This window comes from Nestor notabilis, unplaced genomic scaffold (assembly GCF_000696875.1).
Source record: "Nestor notabilis isolate BGI_N333 unplaced genomic scaffold, ASM69687v1 scaffold11202, whole genome shotgun sequence".
NCBI lineage: Eukaryota > Metazoa > Chordata > Aves > Psittaciformes > Psittacidae > Nestor > Nestor notabilis.
Genome location: NW_009917011.1, coordinates 18,800 through 34,888, shown reverse-complemented (window position 1 = coordinate 34,888; position 16,089 = coordinate 18,800). Strand labels below are relative to the sequence as shown.

At 39.3% G+C, this 16,089-nt stretch overlaps 1 protein-coding gene across 2 annotated transcripts in view; it reads right to left on the bottom strand.

Annotated features, from left to right (window-relative positions):
• Positions 1-16,089, bottom strand: part of CKAP5 (cytoskeleton associated protein 5) — a 39,922-nt gene that overhangs the window by 10,773 nt on the left and 13,060 nt on the right. For both annotated transcript variants that reach the window (XM_010024878.1, XM_010024879.1), the window contains exons 13-31: positions 15,911-16,024; positions 14,838-14,948; positions 13,584-13,676; positions 12,815-13,000; positions 12,251-12,345; positions 11,593-11,650; positions 11,386-11,511; positions 10,920-11,059; positions 10,588-10,762; positions 9,970-10,083; positions 8,484-8,612; positions 7,704-7,898; positions 6,920-7,055; positions 6,035-6,123; positions 4,773-4,898; positions 3,944-4,093; positions 3,347-3,550; positions 1,980-2,115; positions 845-1,038 (exon numbers count right to left, since the gene is read on the bottom strand). In XM_010024878.1, coding sequence (XP_010023180.1) covers positions 845-1,038; positions 1,980-2,115; positions 3,347-3,550; positions 3,944-4,093; positions 4,773-4,898; positions 6,035-6,123; positions 6,920-7,055; positions 7,704-7,898; positions 8,484-8,612; positions 9,970-10,083; positions 10,588-10,762; positions 10,920-11,059; positions 11,386-11,511; positions 11,593-11,650; positions 12,251-12,345; positions 12,815-13,000; positions 13,584-13,676; positions 14,838-14,948; positions 15,911-16,024 — 2,571 coding nt within the window. The remainder of the gene's footprint in view (positions 1-844; positions 1,039-1,979; positions 2,116-3,346; positions 3,551-3,943; positions 4,094-4,772; positions 4,899-6,034; positions 6,124-6,919; positions 7,056-7,703; positions 7,899-8,483; positions 8,613-9,969; positions 10,084-10,587; positions 10,763-10,919; positions 11,060-11,385; positions 11,512-11,592; positions 11,651-12,250; positions 12,346-12,814; positions 13,001-13,583; positions 13,677-14,837; positions 14,949-15,910; positions 16,025-16,089) is intronic.

The window sequence follows — 16,089 nt, the reverse complement described above, 5'->3', positions numbered from 1 at the left end:
GGAGGGGTGGGGAAAACCCACAACACAAAAGAACTCATACAGGCATTAACATATCTATCATATTCCACTAAGTTTTAGTGCTGCTAGAAACACTAAGAGCACAAATTCAGAGAACAGAACAGGAAAAAAAGGCCTAACAGCTCTTAATTCACCTTAGAACTCAGTATACTTACTCTGTTATGCACAGTAAACTGAAGACACAGTGAAATAGCTCTCCACTGCTGGAAACTGGGAAGTGAGTTTTGTCACCTTTCTAGTTTACTCTGTTTTAGATGACACAGCCAAGTATGATTTACAGACAACAAACCAGCAGCAACACAAAGCAACACAGTACTGACACAGACCATAAGCACTGGAGTGCAGTAAGATAAAGCAAACAAACTAAACTTACCAAACTTTACCTGCAAAACAGTTGGGAGATGGTTGTAAAAAAAGTACCACAAGTACTTGATGGAGCCTCAACAGCTAACCTTATCTGGCCAAATAAGTTATCCAAATATTGTTCTACATCACAGGTGTTACCTATATAGTTTACTGTAAATTAAGTTACCCTTTATAAAAAATTTAACTCACATGAAAGCTGGTATTTTGCTCGTTCCTTCCAATTTAGTTATTCATTCATGAATACCCAGGTTATATATAGATATCTATATATCTATCTCCCATAATCAGGAATTAACCAGCTAACTTGCTATGGTGTAGCAAGTTACTTTCAAAATTACAAAGGGCTCAACACCACCAGCAAGATGCTGCATGACCAAGCATAAGCAAAACAGTGCTAGTTCTCTCCAAAAGCATAAGGATTTGGGAAACAAAAAGATAGATTATGCCCAGTTACACTCACATTTCCAATCAGCTTGAACACTTGGTCACCATGAACATTGTAGACAGTCACGATGGTGTTCAGCGCAGCGTTGCGTACAGTGTTGTCCCTGTCGCCAATATGAGTTGCCATTTCTTTTAAGGCTTTCCCTGGGGTTGGCTGGCATACATTCATCCCATAGGATTCAACCAGACAGCCAAGCTCTTCCAGGCATTCTAAAGGAAGAAATTGACACATGACAATGAAGTTTAAAGCTGCTGGGAAAAGAGCCCTCCCAGTTTCTGTGTTCATAGAACAGTTAGGGTTGTAAAGGACTTTAAGATCATCTAGTTCCAGCCACCCTGCCATGGGCAGAGATGCCTTGTACTAAGCCATGTCACCCAAGACTCCATCCAACCTGGCCAGGGATGGAGCAGTCAGAACTTCCCTGGGCAACCCATTCCAGTGCCTCACCACCCTCACAGTAAACTTCCTCCTTATATCTAACCTGAACTTCCCCTGTTTAAGTCTGAACCCATCACCCCTTGTCCTATCACTACAATCCCTAATGAAGAGTCCCTCTCCAGCATCCTCGTAGGCCCAACTACAACTTGAACAATTGCTTTAAAGTGTCAATCGCAACGGTGATGACAGATATACTCCAAGGTGATTCACACAGTGAATAGTAAACTAATGCTGAAGACTACCTCACACAGACAGCATCTAAAGGCTGTCAGTCATCTCTGTACCATTCAAGTATTTCCCATTACCATATAGGAGCACCATTACAGTTAACTTCACATGTAGGTAGTTTAGATAGTTGTGAGCTTGCAATGTCCCATTTAGTATATAATTTAACTTTCTGATCATACCAGGATATTTTCAAAGTGACGAGGGAGTTGTTTGAGCTACAAACACCATGCCACAAATAATTTTTGTAATAAAGATATGCAGTGTGAAGACATTTATTTCTTAAGTCTTTACCAAATTAACTGATTCCCTTAGCCACTTGGACAATACTACTGTCACTGTTCTCCCCAGTACTGCTTCACTAGGACAACAAACCCACTTAAAGGAGACTATCTTAGTGCTGAATTGCTCATCATTTGGGTGGAATACCACCCAAACTCAAGATGATATGCTCTGCAATTGCTCAGTTCATCATGCCATTTCTCACCTGCACGCTGTTTTGAGTTTTTGGATTTTGTCCCCTCCATAATGAAAGTGAACATCTTGCTGGCTGGATAGACGAGACACATTCTGTTCAGAATGGCACGGACATCCCTGCGGATGACATCTTTCGGTTCTCCTACCTAGTGGAAAAGCCAAAAAAAAGGGGAAAAAAAATAGTCTCATGACGCTGTACTTTGGCCTAAATAACGTTAAGAAAGGCAGAATTCTTCTCAATGTAAAAATCCTTTAAAATGGCTTTTAAAGGTAAATATGGAATGTAGAATCATAGAATCATTTAGGTTGGAAGAGACCCAAGAGCAAGTGTAACTTTTAACCTAACACTACCAAGTTCACTACTAAATCAGGTCCCTGAATGCCACATGTACAAGTCTTTTAAATACCTCCAAGGATGGCAATTCAACCACTTTTTCTTGTGCAGCTTGTTCCAATGCCCGATAACCCTTCTGGTGAAAAACTTTTTCCTAACATCCAACCTGAACCTCCCTGGCACAATTTGAGGCCATTTCCTCCCATCCTACTCACTTGTTACTTGACACACTGACACCCACATCACTATAATCTTCTTTCAGTTGGTTGTAGAGCAATAAAGTCTCCTCTGAGCCTATTTTTTCCCAGGATAAACAACCTCAGTTCCTTCAGCTGTTCCTCATAAGACTTGTTCTCCAGACCCTTTGCCAGCATCATTGCCTCTCCCTGGACCTGCTCCAGCACCTCAATGTCTTTCTTGTAGTGAGGGGCCCAGAACTGAACACAGTATTTGAAGTATGGCCTCACCAAAATACAATGTGCTAAATAAATACAGGGGGATGATCACTTCCCTGGCCCTGCTGGCTGTGCTATTTCTGATACAGGCCAGGATGCAGTTGGCCTTGGCTTCCTGGGCACAAGCTGGCTCCTGTTCAGCTGGCTGCCAACCAACACCCCCAGGTCCTTTTCCACCAGGCAGCTTTCCAGCCACTCTTCCCCAAGCCTGTAGCATTGCATGGGGTTGTTCTGACCCAAGTGCAGGACCTGGCACTTTGCGTTGATGAACCCTCATACAGTTCAGCCCATCGATCCAGCTTGTCCAGATTCCTCTGCAGTCTTCCTACTCTCTAGCACATCGACACTACCACACAGTTTGGTGTCATCTGCAAATATACTGAGGATGAATTTGATCCTCTCATCCAGATCAACAACTAGCAGAACTGGCCCCAGTACTGAGCCCTTGGGAACACCACCTGTGACCAGCTGCCAGCTGGATTTAACACCCTTCACAGTATATTTGAAATTAACATTCTACAGCACATGATGGTATCCTGCTATATTCCTCATGAAAAATAAGGTTAGTTTCTTTACTATGAACTGTACCTTTAGGATAAGATATGGGATGAAGGAGGATGCTTCATTCTCAGTAAGGTGATACTCCTCTTGACTCAGCAAACTGAAAAGCAGCTTAAGGTATTCAAGTGTTTTCATCAAAACACTTGTGTTGGTATCAAAGAACCTTAGGGTAAGCCATTTTAAGATCAGATCCAGGCAGCTGATGACTCCATCTTTTTCACTTTCCAAGTGCTTGAAGGAAACAAAACCAAAACAAAACAGAAGGTTGTGCAAAATGAAACACATTGTCCAACAAAAGAACAGAGAATAAGGAGATGCTATGCCTGATAAGATGGTCTACATTTACTGGTTGATTCCTAGAACCACAAGTGTTTGACTTACACAGCTTTATAAAACTTTAAGAGAAGTCTCCAATGAGGAAGTTCTTCCTTCTCCCAAGAAACAATAATAAAACTTCTTCATTCCTCTGCAAATTATTTCTATTTATGTTAAGGATTTGACTTCACAGAACAACCACCCCTGGCTCCTCAGAGAATTCCTATCTGATTTTAATTCAAGCATGATCTTTCATAGCAGAGATTAGTTCTATACAACATCACCTACTACCACAGACCCAAAACTCACCTCAATCATAACAGCCAGTGCTTTGTTGTGATGCTGAAAGTCTGCATGAAACATTTCATCCTGAAGCCATTTAGCCACACAACTGGACATCTGAGTTTTTAGCTGCTCAATATATTCATCACGGGGAGTAGTGAAATTCCACTTTAACACCTGTAAATGGCAGCATTTGGAAGTCAAAGCAAGCAGGATTAAGTCTTCCTCAGTTCTCTTTTAGAATCTATTTGCAAAGTCTTCTCATTATCAACAAGTAACAGGAAAAAAAAAATCAGTGGTGTAAAGTCAGTGGTGTTTGCTCGCCTTGGCTTACATGTAAAATTTTCTCTACTTGGAGCAATTCTTTAGGCCATTACTTCAGTTATTAACTATTAAAGTGATTGTTGTCAAGCTATAAATATGCCTATTTGCTATCAAGTTATAAATAACATGGATGTTTTAAGTAACAGTTTCCCTACTAAAGAAACTTGGTAAGTGGGGCTGTTCAAAGTAAGTAAGTTAAACCATTTACGATATATCCTAGAACTCTGAAATTAGTCAGCTGTTTTCAGGTAAAATCTTGATGATACTTCACAACTGAAGACCATCTCTTGCAAGATGTAAAAAGACCTTTGGCTTTTATGAGTGTATAAATGCACAAGATTTGTAATCCAGAAGAGAAACACCACAGTAAACCAGACATTGACCTGTGAAAGTCAACTGAAGAACTAGATAATCAATAAAAGGGATGGACAGACTAGCACTTTCATGCCATAGCATGTTTAATAGTACATTAAAAACCAGAATGTGTTAGTTACTCCTTCAAAACTTGTGAATACATTCAAGTTTTTCTCACCTTCAGACCTTTCTCATCTTTCATCCTCTGTTCTTTCCCATTGGGGACTATGATGAAAATAGGACCAGATTTATCATCGTCTTCCTTCAAGATAGGCTTGCTTAGCACTTTCTTCCCCTGTACACCCTGAAAAAAGCAAGGTATTAACAAGCAATACAAGACATACGCCTCAGTCCCAGCAACTGCAAGCATCAGATACCAGCCAACCTCATGCTGCCTACGTGTACAAGTGCAGCCCAATCTACAAGAGCCAGAGAGAAGCTGGAAGAACAAAGTTGATTAGAATTTTAGAAGTATGTGCTCTGCTGCTGTGGAAGCAATACCCATGACAGTGTGTGCAGTAGTATCCTGTGAAATAGGACACATCACTCTCAACCAGTGCTCTACTCACCCACCCACATCCCTAAAACCCAGTGTGGTACCTGTTTGATAGATTTGCTCTTTGTCAGACTGGTACTGCTTTTGCTGAGAGCTGTATTAGCTTTGGACAGGCTGGTATTGCCCTTGGACATACTGCTACTAACACCTGACTGCTGTAAATAAGCCACAGAAAAGGCTTTGTTGTTAGACAGCTATTTACCATTCCAAACCCTTCCATGCATTCACAGCAAAGGAATTAACTCTAACATCAGAGCTTTGACATAATCTAATCGACTTAAGCAAATCTACAACATCCTTCAAGGTTTGTTCCATTCATTCCTGCCATGAATGTGGACCTAAATCAAGTGTTCTTACTGCAGTAGTGCTGTAAACAATTAAGGCAATGGGACTGTAGAATAATTTGAGTGTTTTTTAGTTATACACATAGGACAAACTTGAAAGTTAATAGCAAAATATTACTGCTACACAAAACAACAGAAAAAGCTAACCACAGATTCAAATTAGTCAGTTGAAATTATTATGCTTTTAAGCATCTTTTTTGCACTGGTGACTAGGAACATTTTACCCTTCATAATGTAAAGGAGAGATTACTTTCTCTTGATACATCAAAATTACTGTTCAAAGTGTAACACTGGAACTGCAATGGTGAGAAAGAATCCTCAACAGCATGAAATCAAGGCGCCAAGCAGACTTAGAACAGACTCAGCTGCTCACAAGACTGTATTTTTGACAACAGTTGTCATTTCAGAACTCCTAAGCATAAAGATTCTCAGTAAAAGCAGGCCCTAGCAAGGGCTGTACTTTTTTACCTGTAATACATTAATGAATTACAGATATTAACTTCACAGAACTGATTTTATAACAAAAGGAAATCAACATACCTTAGCTTTGGAGGAAGCTCCTCCTGCTTTGGCTCTTTTGGGATCAGGTTTGGATTCCATGGAATTGGACCCTGAATCTTCAGCCAGTGCTGGAGAAACAAGGGACCCATTTTAAACAACCAACAAGCCCATTTTTAGGTCAGCACAGTTTTTCATTCTTAGAACACAGAAGATAAACTGTTCATGGATACAATTTGCTTACCACAAAGAGAGGTCTGAGAATTTTAGCCTCATAAAAAGTTCCTTAAATTCCATGTTAGCATGTGAAGTTCTAATAACTAGGATGTTTAGCAGATATATTATCAAAATGATTTAAAATGCACACACATACACTGTGCTGGTGTATGTGCATCTACTGTCTAGAGCTGTGTTTACACCAGTTTAAGCAAGCAAGCTAACCCCAGAGATAAGGCAGAACTGCTTCTTCTAATCATCTGTCCCCTAATCCTGTTATCCTGGTACCCTCTTTTGTGTCAGCACAAGCATTCTGGTAGTCCCACAGTGAATTATACTGAGGAAATAGCCTAGATTTAAAAAAATTCATATGAAAACATTTAAAAGTTATGTTAAAATCAGGTAATTACAAAAAAAGAAAAAACCAAAACCAAGCCCTCTAGTCCATGGATTTTAGCTTCACTACTAAGCTGATATTTCCAAAGAACAGCTGACAGATGGTTGTGTGGAAAGTAAAAACCCTCCTACACTAGAATCTGACTCAACTTCGACTAAGACCAGAACTGCAGACAGAACTCACTAGGTTACACAGCTATTTGTAACCATAACTGCACTGAATTCTCCCAAGTATGTTTCTTTCTCTGGCACATCATGTCAAAAGGCTTCAAAACCAACCCTTTTTCAGTCATGTCCCAGAACATGAGAGGTTACCTGATGCAGGCTGGAATTTGGCTGAAGCTGCTCCCCCAGCCACTCTGGAAGATGCCTTAGCAGGAGCAGCTGGTTTGGCTGGCATGTTGGCTTTGGCTTTCTCAAGCATGGCCAGTACCTGGTCTTTGGAAGTTGGCTAGAGAACAGGAGAAGAAAGTAAGTGATGATTTTGCAAAGGTTATTGATAGTGATTAATACATGACACAGACAAGGAAAATTACAGTAGTGTGAAACAAGCTATTGTCTGCTTAGCATCTTCCAGGACCTTTAATATCAAAGCATCAATGTTTTCAGATATTTCTGTTCTGAGAAAACACCTTTCCATTGAAGTCTCTTCTGCAAGACCTATAGGAAACAGACGAACCAGCAACTGGTTCTAGGTGAGCAGTCCTACAACATTAACGGAATGCCCTAATAGTGATTCAGCACTCAAGGGTCCACAGGACACACCAAACTGACAGAGCCACCTTAAGCATGTGCTCAAAGGTATACAGTTGAACAGTAACTGGTATGAAAACTATCTGCAGATAGATATTTTCAGAAAAGCAGAGGGAATAAATGTCAAGCTCCTGAAGTGACAAACCTGTGGTGGTGGCAGCAGTCTTTCTGAAGTAGAAAAAGCTCTAACTCACAGCCTGCTGCTACTATTTTTAGCCCCCCACTGAAAATAATCAATGCAGACAAGCTTACATGACTCAAGACAGCATATCATGAGACTCTGAATGTGAGTTGTTAATATCCACTCATTCAAGGTCACATTATTTAATCTTAGTGTCAGAAATACCTTCAGCTTGCTGGTAGCTTTTGCCATCTTCTCAAAGCCAAGGTGCATCATGAAGAAAGGCAGGGCATCCTGAGCTTTTTTACGCACATCCCCATTTCGATCTTCGAGGCAGGAGTACAGGTGAGGCACACACAAGAGTAGATCAGAAGGAACAGAGCGGAGGGTAGGCAACTTCTCAGCCAGCCAACCAAGAAGCTGAAAGGAAGTTGTAGTTGAAAAGCTTTGGAAGAAGCACTCCCAGTGCTGCGTCAGGCCACCAGAGCCTGGCTACTAGTCCTTCAGATAGCTCCAAGTAGGAAAAACCCTGCTCCAACCTTTGTTCGGACAAATATTCTTAACCAACATCAGTTTTCATGTCAGCAATAAAAGGATTAAAAGTACAGTATGTTAATAAACAGTTATCTTAAAATTTGGAGCCTAGTCTCTTAAGACTGCACAGACTGTTTCTTCCTTTTGAGAAGATCATCAGGATTTCAGCTGTACTTTATCAGCCTCAAGCATATTAATGCCTCCAGTTCTGATCTTCATTACCATGTGGTTAATTTGAGGGAAAACACCCTCTCTTAAAATATTCATCAAAACAGATGAAAGTTTCATTTCAGAGGCACTGAGAACTGCATTAGCCTTTTGAGGTCTAAAATTTATGTCAGTATGAGGACACAGCTACCTGTTTACTCATATACTGGCAGCATTGTGTCACTTCAGCCTGCACAGATAAACACAGTCCACAGCAAGGCAGGTTATTTTGATTAAACACAGGTTTACTTAACAGAAGCCTACCTCTTGTCTTAGGAAAGGATTTTCTTTTTTGAGCTCCTCAGACAGGTCTTCCCCTTCCAACCACTCTTTCATGCCAGTTTGTTCAGCCCACGCGTTCACAGTTGCCAGTGCAGCAGCACGAACATTATTCTGCGGCAAGAACAAGGTTTAAGAATGATCCTAAAGAGGGGTCAGAAGATTACAACAGGAGAGGCAATAGCTTCATCCTTCCCATGAAAAGAAAAAGCTTCTACATCACAGGCTTTAAAATCTGTTTTTATTCACTGCCTGAGAGGTCTAAAATTCAGAAGAATTTAGTTCTAATGATGGTATCAGCCGCAGAAATCACCAAATCTAACACTTAAGGAGTAAGTTTCATGAAGAGGGACAAAGGGTATCTTTAAAAGCACTTCATACCTGCTACCATTCATTGATAAGAATTGAGAGTCTCCTAACTCTCAAACAAGCTAAAGAATAAGGTTAGTGATTTATGTAATGCTTAAAATAGACTTAGCACGTTTGTAAATGACAAGTGGGTTACAGAGACCATTAGGGTATTCTTATTTAGGAAACACACAAGCAAAAGTCAAGTCAGGAGCAGGGGAGCTCCCTCTAATTCCTGTTAATTTCCACCTTCAGTGGGTTTTTTTCCCCCCACCAAGGAAAATTTGGAACAGCAGCCTTTTTTGAAGCAGCTGTGTGAAGTTATGAGAAGTCAGATGGAATACTTAATACTGGTTGGACTTAGTCTTAAAGGTCTTTTCCAACCAAGTTGATTCTATGATTAACAACCACAGTTCTTCAAAATATTATCAGTACGGACATGACTCCACACATATGACTCTCTCCTGTGGGCTGAATTTCTGAGGCAAGCTCATCATGCAAGAGATTCATTTAGCTTTAGTATGGATTAATTTTAAAGGCAAAGGTAACATCCAGGCATGTCTAAACAAGAAGCCTCCTTGCCCAATTGCTTCAAATAGCTCTTTCCCATGGTTTCAAGCTTTGATTTTGACACAGCATCTTGACAAGCTCAACAATGACATTATACCATCTTCAGTGGCAGTTTTGAGTGTCCTGTTTCTACCTACAGGTCTCCTACACAGTGACAAAGACAAGAACACACACTGGAATCCATGATGATATGCTAGAAGAACAGAAGTTCTACAAGCAACTTGCTAAACTGATTAGCATCTAATGCAGTATATTTAGAAGTATGCATACAGTCACCACATTTCATTTAAAAGCTGAATTATGCCACAGACTGGGTTTATTTACAAGCAGGAGAATACATCTCAGGCAGCATATATTTTTTAGACAGACATTCATATTTGGGTAATAAGTTGTCATTTAGGCAAGAACCTTTCAAAGACATTTTTAAGATTACAAAGAAGTTTTAACTACCATCCACATCTGCCTCTCAAAAGCAAGTACAAACAGCAACAGTTGTTCTCAGGCATAGCTCAGTGAGTAGCAAAATGGAAAGAGAACTTGATGATTGTCCTACCTTACTGTCTCCTAGGACTGTAATGACATGAATGCCCAAGTTTTTCACATGCTGTTTGATATTGGGGCCCATTGCTGTTGCAAGCTGCTGAAGAATGCTCAGTGTTTGTTGCACCTGCACAGAAACAAAAAGGCTTTGAATAAAATACTGTTACAGCCATGTGTGCAGAACTCCAAGTCATATGTTGTAAAGCAACGGTGCTGTATTGATAGAATTTTACTTTGGAATGCTTGCTCAATGGTATCTATTCCACACTTCAAATTCACCAACCAGGCAGATAATTTCTATTTAGATATTCCTAAATTATTCTTATATTTTGAGTGAAATAAAGTTCAACTAAAAATATCTTCAAACAAGGGACACTTGTCACAAGCAGAGTAATTATTAAAACTGGTTTGGTTGGTTTGGGGTTTTTTAAAGCCTTTTTAACACAAAGGCAAATATTTATGAAAATAGGCAAATATATGATGATATAAAAATACACAGTTCATTGCTTTCCAACTGTTGATTTCGTAACATTCTTATAGACTGAGTAATAAGCAAGGTTCAGAAATCATAACTAGTTTATCTTAGGTTTCTAAGCTGGAAACAGCTGAAACAGGATTTTTAATAACATACCAAGATCTTATTGGAGTCATTGAGACGACCCTTCAAAGCAGCTGGAAGTTCTCCTATGTTTGGCTGTATGAACTTAGCATCATTTATTATGCTTGTCACTTCATCTAGACCTTCCTTTCTGATCTTCCAGTTTTTGTCCCCAATCTTGGACACTAGTTCAGCTGTGATCTTCTCACTGTAAGAGAAAAAGGGTAAAAAGCCCATTTTCTTAGTTATGTCTTTAAGCATTGTAGTGCTTTAACACCACAGCTCTCCGCTGAGGAAGTGTCTATGAACACAAACTTTTGAACTGCAGTGGAAGTACGTCTTCAGGTTGTAGAATCCAAACCTACCCAATATCTGTTCTTGGCAAGAGATCCACAACATCATTCCCAACATCCTCCTGTTCCTCTTCCTCACCATCATCCCCAGCTCCTGCCACACTGTTCCTGGAAATACCACGGGTTGGGGCTGGTGCTGTCTGCCCTTGCATCTGCAACCAACACAAATCAGAAATGGCTATTTTACAATATTTGACATTAAAAACGAAAACACTTGCATGATAGGAGTGTGCTGTCTCATGGCAATAGACTTCTAAAACATCCTGCTGTTCAAACAAAAGCAGAAACCCGAAGTTTGCCAGCAGAAAGGTGACCATTGGCATTGTGAGACATAGCGAGTTTGTAGGTGAGATGTCTTAAGAGGTCTAGTTCACTTACAGAAACACAGGTTAGACCACAATATTACTACAAATTACAGCTACTTAAGTTTCCATGTTGTTTTAATGATACTTATTACTAAGAGAGCTACATATTGTACCTTTTCAAATTCTGCATCTATCTGGGAGAGAAGAGCTGGCTTCTCATCCTCAAAAAACATTCGCAAAGGAGGTCCCACATAAAGATACATGACTCCCAGCAAGGTAATGGCAGAAGTCCTTACAGCCTGCAAGGAGAGGATAAATGCATTAAGTCTTTAAATGAAGGATTGATAATAATTCACATTTAAAATTCTACGTTTACTCACTGGGTTAGTTGCAGCAAGAGCTGTCTTCACGTTACTGATGAAAGCTTTGACATTCAGTCTGTGGGAAAAAGATATCCCCCATAAGTAAAATACACAGAAAGCACCACCAAGAACAAGAGCATCACAATATGTTAAAGAAAAAACCCAACATGTTAAGAACAGATTCATCCAGCTACAAGCAGAAGATATTTGCACTGAATTAATATCTCGGGTACAGTGTATATAGTTGCTATATAAACAGCTACTGAAAAAGATCAGTTTGGAGAACAACCTAGTATGAAAATTAGAGACTACCATTATTAAAGCTGGAAAGTTTCTATAAAGTAGTGATCCACCTAGGTTTCAGGTATATTCATGTAGATAGAACAGGAACAGCAGACATGCAGTACCACAGCTCCTTGCCCAGCAAACTCCTATACTATACAAAGACTAACAAAAATGCTCTTCAGAGAAGGTAAAGCATCTGTTAGTGTAATAGTTTCTTATCCTTACACATTTAAAGCTAGAACAGCACTTGACAGAGCTAGAGTAAGGAACAAGAATTCAGCTGTACTTGAAACCACCCTCTTCAGATCAATTTGACAGAGAACAGATTCTTAGTCCTAGCTTAGAAACATTTTCATTCATGTTTCTCTTTAGCAATTTACTTAAGACATACCCAGAAAAGCCAAACTCTTTAATTGCATTTGAAAGCCAGTTCAAGGTTTCTGACTGGTTTTTAGGGTTCTTTTGAGAGAAAGCTGTAGCCACAACCTGTAAGAGAAGAGAGTTAAGTAAATTTTCACTGGCAAACCAGGTAACAAAGTACTGTAGTAAAAGAGTGAAGACACCTGCAAAAAACACAGGACATTGCAAGTAAACAGAAGCATACAAGGAAAAACAGGGATAACACAAGGAAAAACGTGTTGTGTTACTGTAGCAGAGTACAACTGCAACACAGAAGTTCCTGAAGTATTTCAAGGCAGCCAGAGATACTTTCACTATGGATGTGTGCCTGCTTTGGCAGTATTTCAGCCAAATACTGATTTACTACTTATTACTTCCTCTTTTGGAAGAACTTGTATTTATCTTCTGCCTTAGGTGGTATCGTGAGAAGAAACAAATTACTTCCAGGCAACAGAGAAAAATCAAAGACTTAGGATTTACTACTCAGACTTAAAGAACACCCCACATAATATTCCTGCCTTTATTTACTGGAGTACCACCTTTGCTGCTCACTCACCTGCTCAGCAGTCCACGGCAACTGACATGCCTCTGCTATTGCTGTCATGGCTTCCTTTGCATTACTCCCACATTTCACATCACCAACCTTGTCTACAAGACCATCCAGCACAACCTGGGCTGAAGTTTTGGAGAAGTTTCCTTTCTGTGCAATTAATGCAACTATATGCAGTTTCATCTGCATCACCTGGAATATCCATAACAGCAGAGAAGTTAATAATGTCTTATATTTTAGACCAATTTTTAGTCTATATATTTATAGATGTATAAAAGAATACATATTGTGGATAAATACAGATGTATACAAAATATGTATTTGTGTGTATAGACACTTGAATATATAGAAGTGTTTGTGTTCACACAAACATGTACACATACACATATTTTATGTACACAAACTTGTATATTTATGGTTTTGTGTGATTATACACATAAATACATATTTTTATATTTATATGTATATATACATACACAATAATACTGGGCAGCTATTATCTATCTTTAGAACTTATATATACAGATGCATCTATCTGTACACCTGTACAGACATACATCTACATCTAGCTATCTTCACATGCTGTCTGAGTCCCAACCATCAACAGATAAAATCTAATTTCAGAGGTTAGATTCTCACTGACTATAGATACAGTTGTGGTCATGGTGCTGGGACTGCCCTCAGTGACAGAAATGCACTTACAGCATTTTAGTTGGAAGCACATTTTACATTAAGTACAATATAGACTGGTAGTTACTGAAGGATCATGTATTACCTGAAAATTTGTTTCCTTCCAACCAGGTTTCTTGGCCAGCATTCTTACCAGTGCTTGGCAAGGCATTTCACTTCTCTCCATAAGCTCAACAGCCTAAAGGATAAACATTAAGTTAACCAGTAGGTGACAAAACCCAAAACACAATCTGATGTTACCCCAACTATCCTGTAAATGTTTCCTTAATATTGAACTAAGTTGAAGAAATACTCAGGATAAGAATTGACCCAAAAAGCTTCACTGCCAGACCCTCTTTTGCAAAGAGCCCATTTTACAAGTAGTGAGACCACCTCTGAATAACAGCATTCATACTGCTATCCTCTGTTCTTTAACAAGTCCTCACAACCACTGTTCACCATTCCAGCACTGGGAATAACACAACTAAAAACCAAACAAAGCAACCCAACAAAAAGAACACCCACCCCCCAAAAAACTTTAACTGTGCTCCTTTCACATTGGAATGCTGACTACATGGCAAAGCCTGAATGTAATCCAAATTGCTGTTTTTAGTTGTTGTTAGGCTTATCCATTCCACTCAAATTCTTTACATTTGAGTAAAGCTGACTTCTGCAGCAGCATTTCTCTGCAGGCAGTCACTTTTTTCATCAACATATTAAAACTCAGTCACAACTGTAATGGTGTAGAAGTATGAACTATTTGTACATCTACAGTTGATGCCTCTTGTGAAGTCTCAAAGGTCTTAGGATGGATAGCATGGGAAGAAAGCCAGGCCTCACACTGAGCAACACAGGATACTTGTTTGTGATTACATGGAGCACTCACCACCAGCTGTGAAGACTGCAGGTATTGAACAAGGCTTCAAACATCAACTATTTGCCAATTGAAATTTTAGTAGTATAATCAATTGTTGCCTGACATGCAATCAGCATGGACTTAATTGCAACTGGCCTTACCTAGTCACTGCAAAGCAGTTGTTTAAACCTAGTTGTCTTTGAGACTAAGCTTTTGAATTATTTGGTGTTTAAAAATAACCCCCTGTATGCATCCTCAATCCACATACAAATATTTTTGACAAAAGCTTAACTATCTACATTAGACTAAAATACTTCATCATTGTTACAGAGTACGAGCCAATTTAACCCATGCAAGCCACTTGTCTTTTGCAAGTATTGTTTAATACAGCTGCAGTGCTGACATAATCACTACTCTTTTTGAGTTACCAGGCCTAAAAAGCTGAAGAAGTTACTGCTTTCTTTCCCTGCCTGCATCTCTTCTTACCAACTGCTATAAACTTACCTTCTGAAACTCCTCCATGCAGGCAAGCCTCTCTTTCCAGTTACCACTGTCTAACTGCTGGATACAAGAAGCTGGAAGGACAGCAGCAGCTTTCTCTTCACATACTTCTATCTGCAGACAGATCAGAACAATGTTAAACATTTCACTGTATCCTCTTAGAGGGGAGCAGCAGCCTTAAGGACAGGCAATATACTGGAATAACTCTAGCACTGTGATGAATTTTGAAAACATGAAGAATTTTCTGTTGTAGGTCAAAATATTTTGTATGGTTTATATGTATTTTATATATATGACTTCAGGAAGTACATAGTTTATATATGAACTATAGTTTAACATATACAGTTTCTACATGAATTTAGGAAAATATATGAATTTAAGCAGCTGCTAAGTTGTACTGCAACAGAAGAGTAATCCCCAAAAAGCATGGTATGTTGTGCAGACAGTAAACAATACTCTTGAGCAGCCTCTATCTACTTATAGAATCAAGCAGAAGAAACCTAAAATGTGCAAGAACTCTGAATTCATAGCAATGAGTCACTGGTACACGAGGGCAGATGGGAGAAGACCCATCCTTTGCATCCCTTTTAACAAAATGAAGAATTAATGTTATTTAGTGTATGAAAAATGATTAAAACTACTCTTGTTCCACTGGTGTCTGTACCACCTTCAGGAAGTATGTAATCATTTTCCACTGTATAACTAGCAATATAAATGGGATACATAATGGAAGGGGATACTCCAAAGAGAACTGGCAGTGCAAAAAAAACCTTGCAGATAGATGTAGCAAAGCTTTAAATTGCTTTTTGTTACTGTTTGATCTTAGTTTACACCTCATTTCCTACTAAGAAGATAGGCAGATGTTCAATTAACACACAAAATTCAATAATTTTCTTGAAGTGTAACTTTGTAGCCAACATCCATTTTACCAGTTAGGAATTCTATTTATTTAGATTAATTTTTTGCCCTTGTCATAACAAAAATCCACCCAACTTCAGTGAAAGAATCTGTAGTAGCTGGAGACCTGATGAGCCAAGAGGGGACTTTGCATCTCACAGAATTAGCAGAATACTCACCGAGAGCTCAGATTCAAATATTTCCTTGGTCTCGGGACCCTTCTTGCCTTTAGCCCCAGCACCTCCCACACCTGCAGCAGCTGCTGGTTTGCCTTTCTTGGGTGGGCCCCCAGACTAGAAAGGAAATGGACAAGTTAGTCAAGATTGAACAGGTCTCTAGTTCATCAGATACAAAAGAA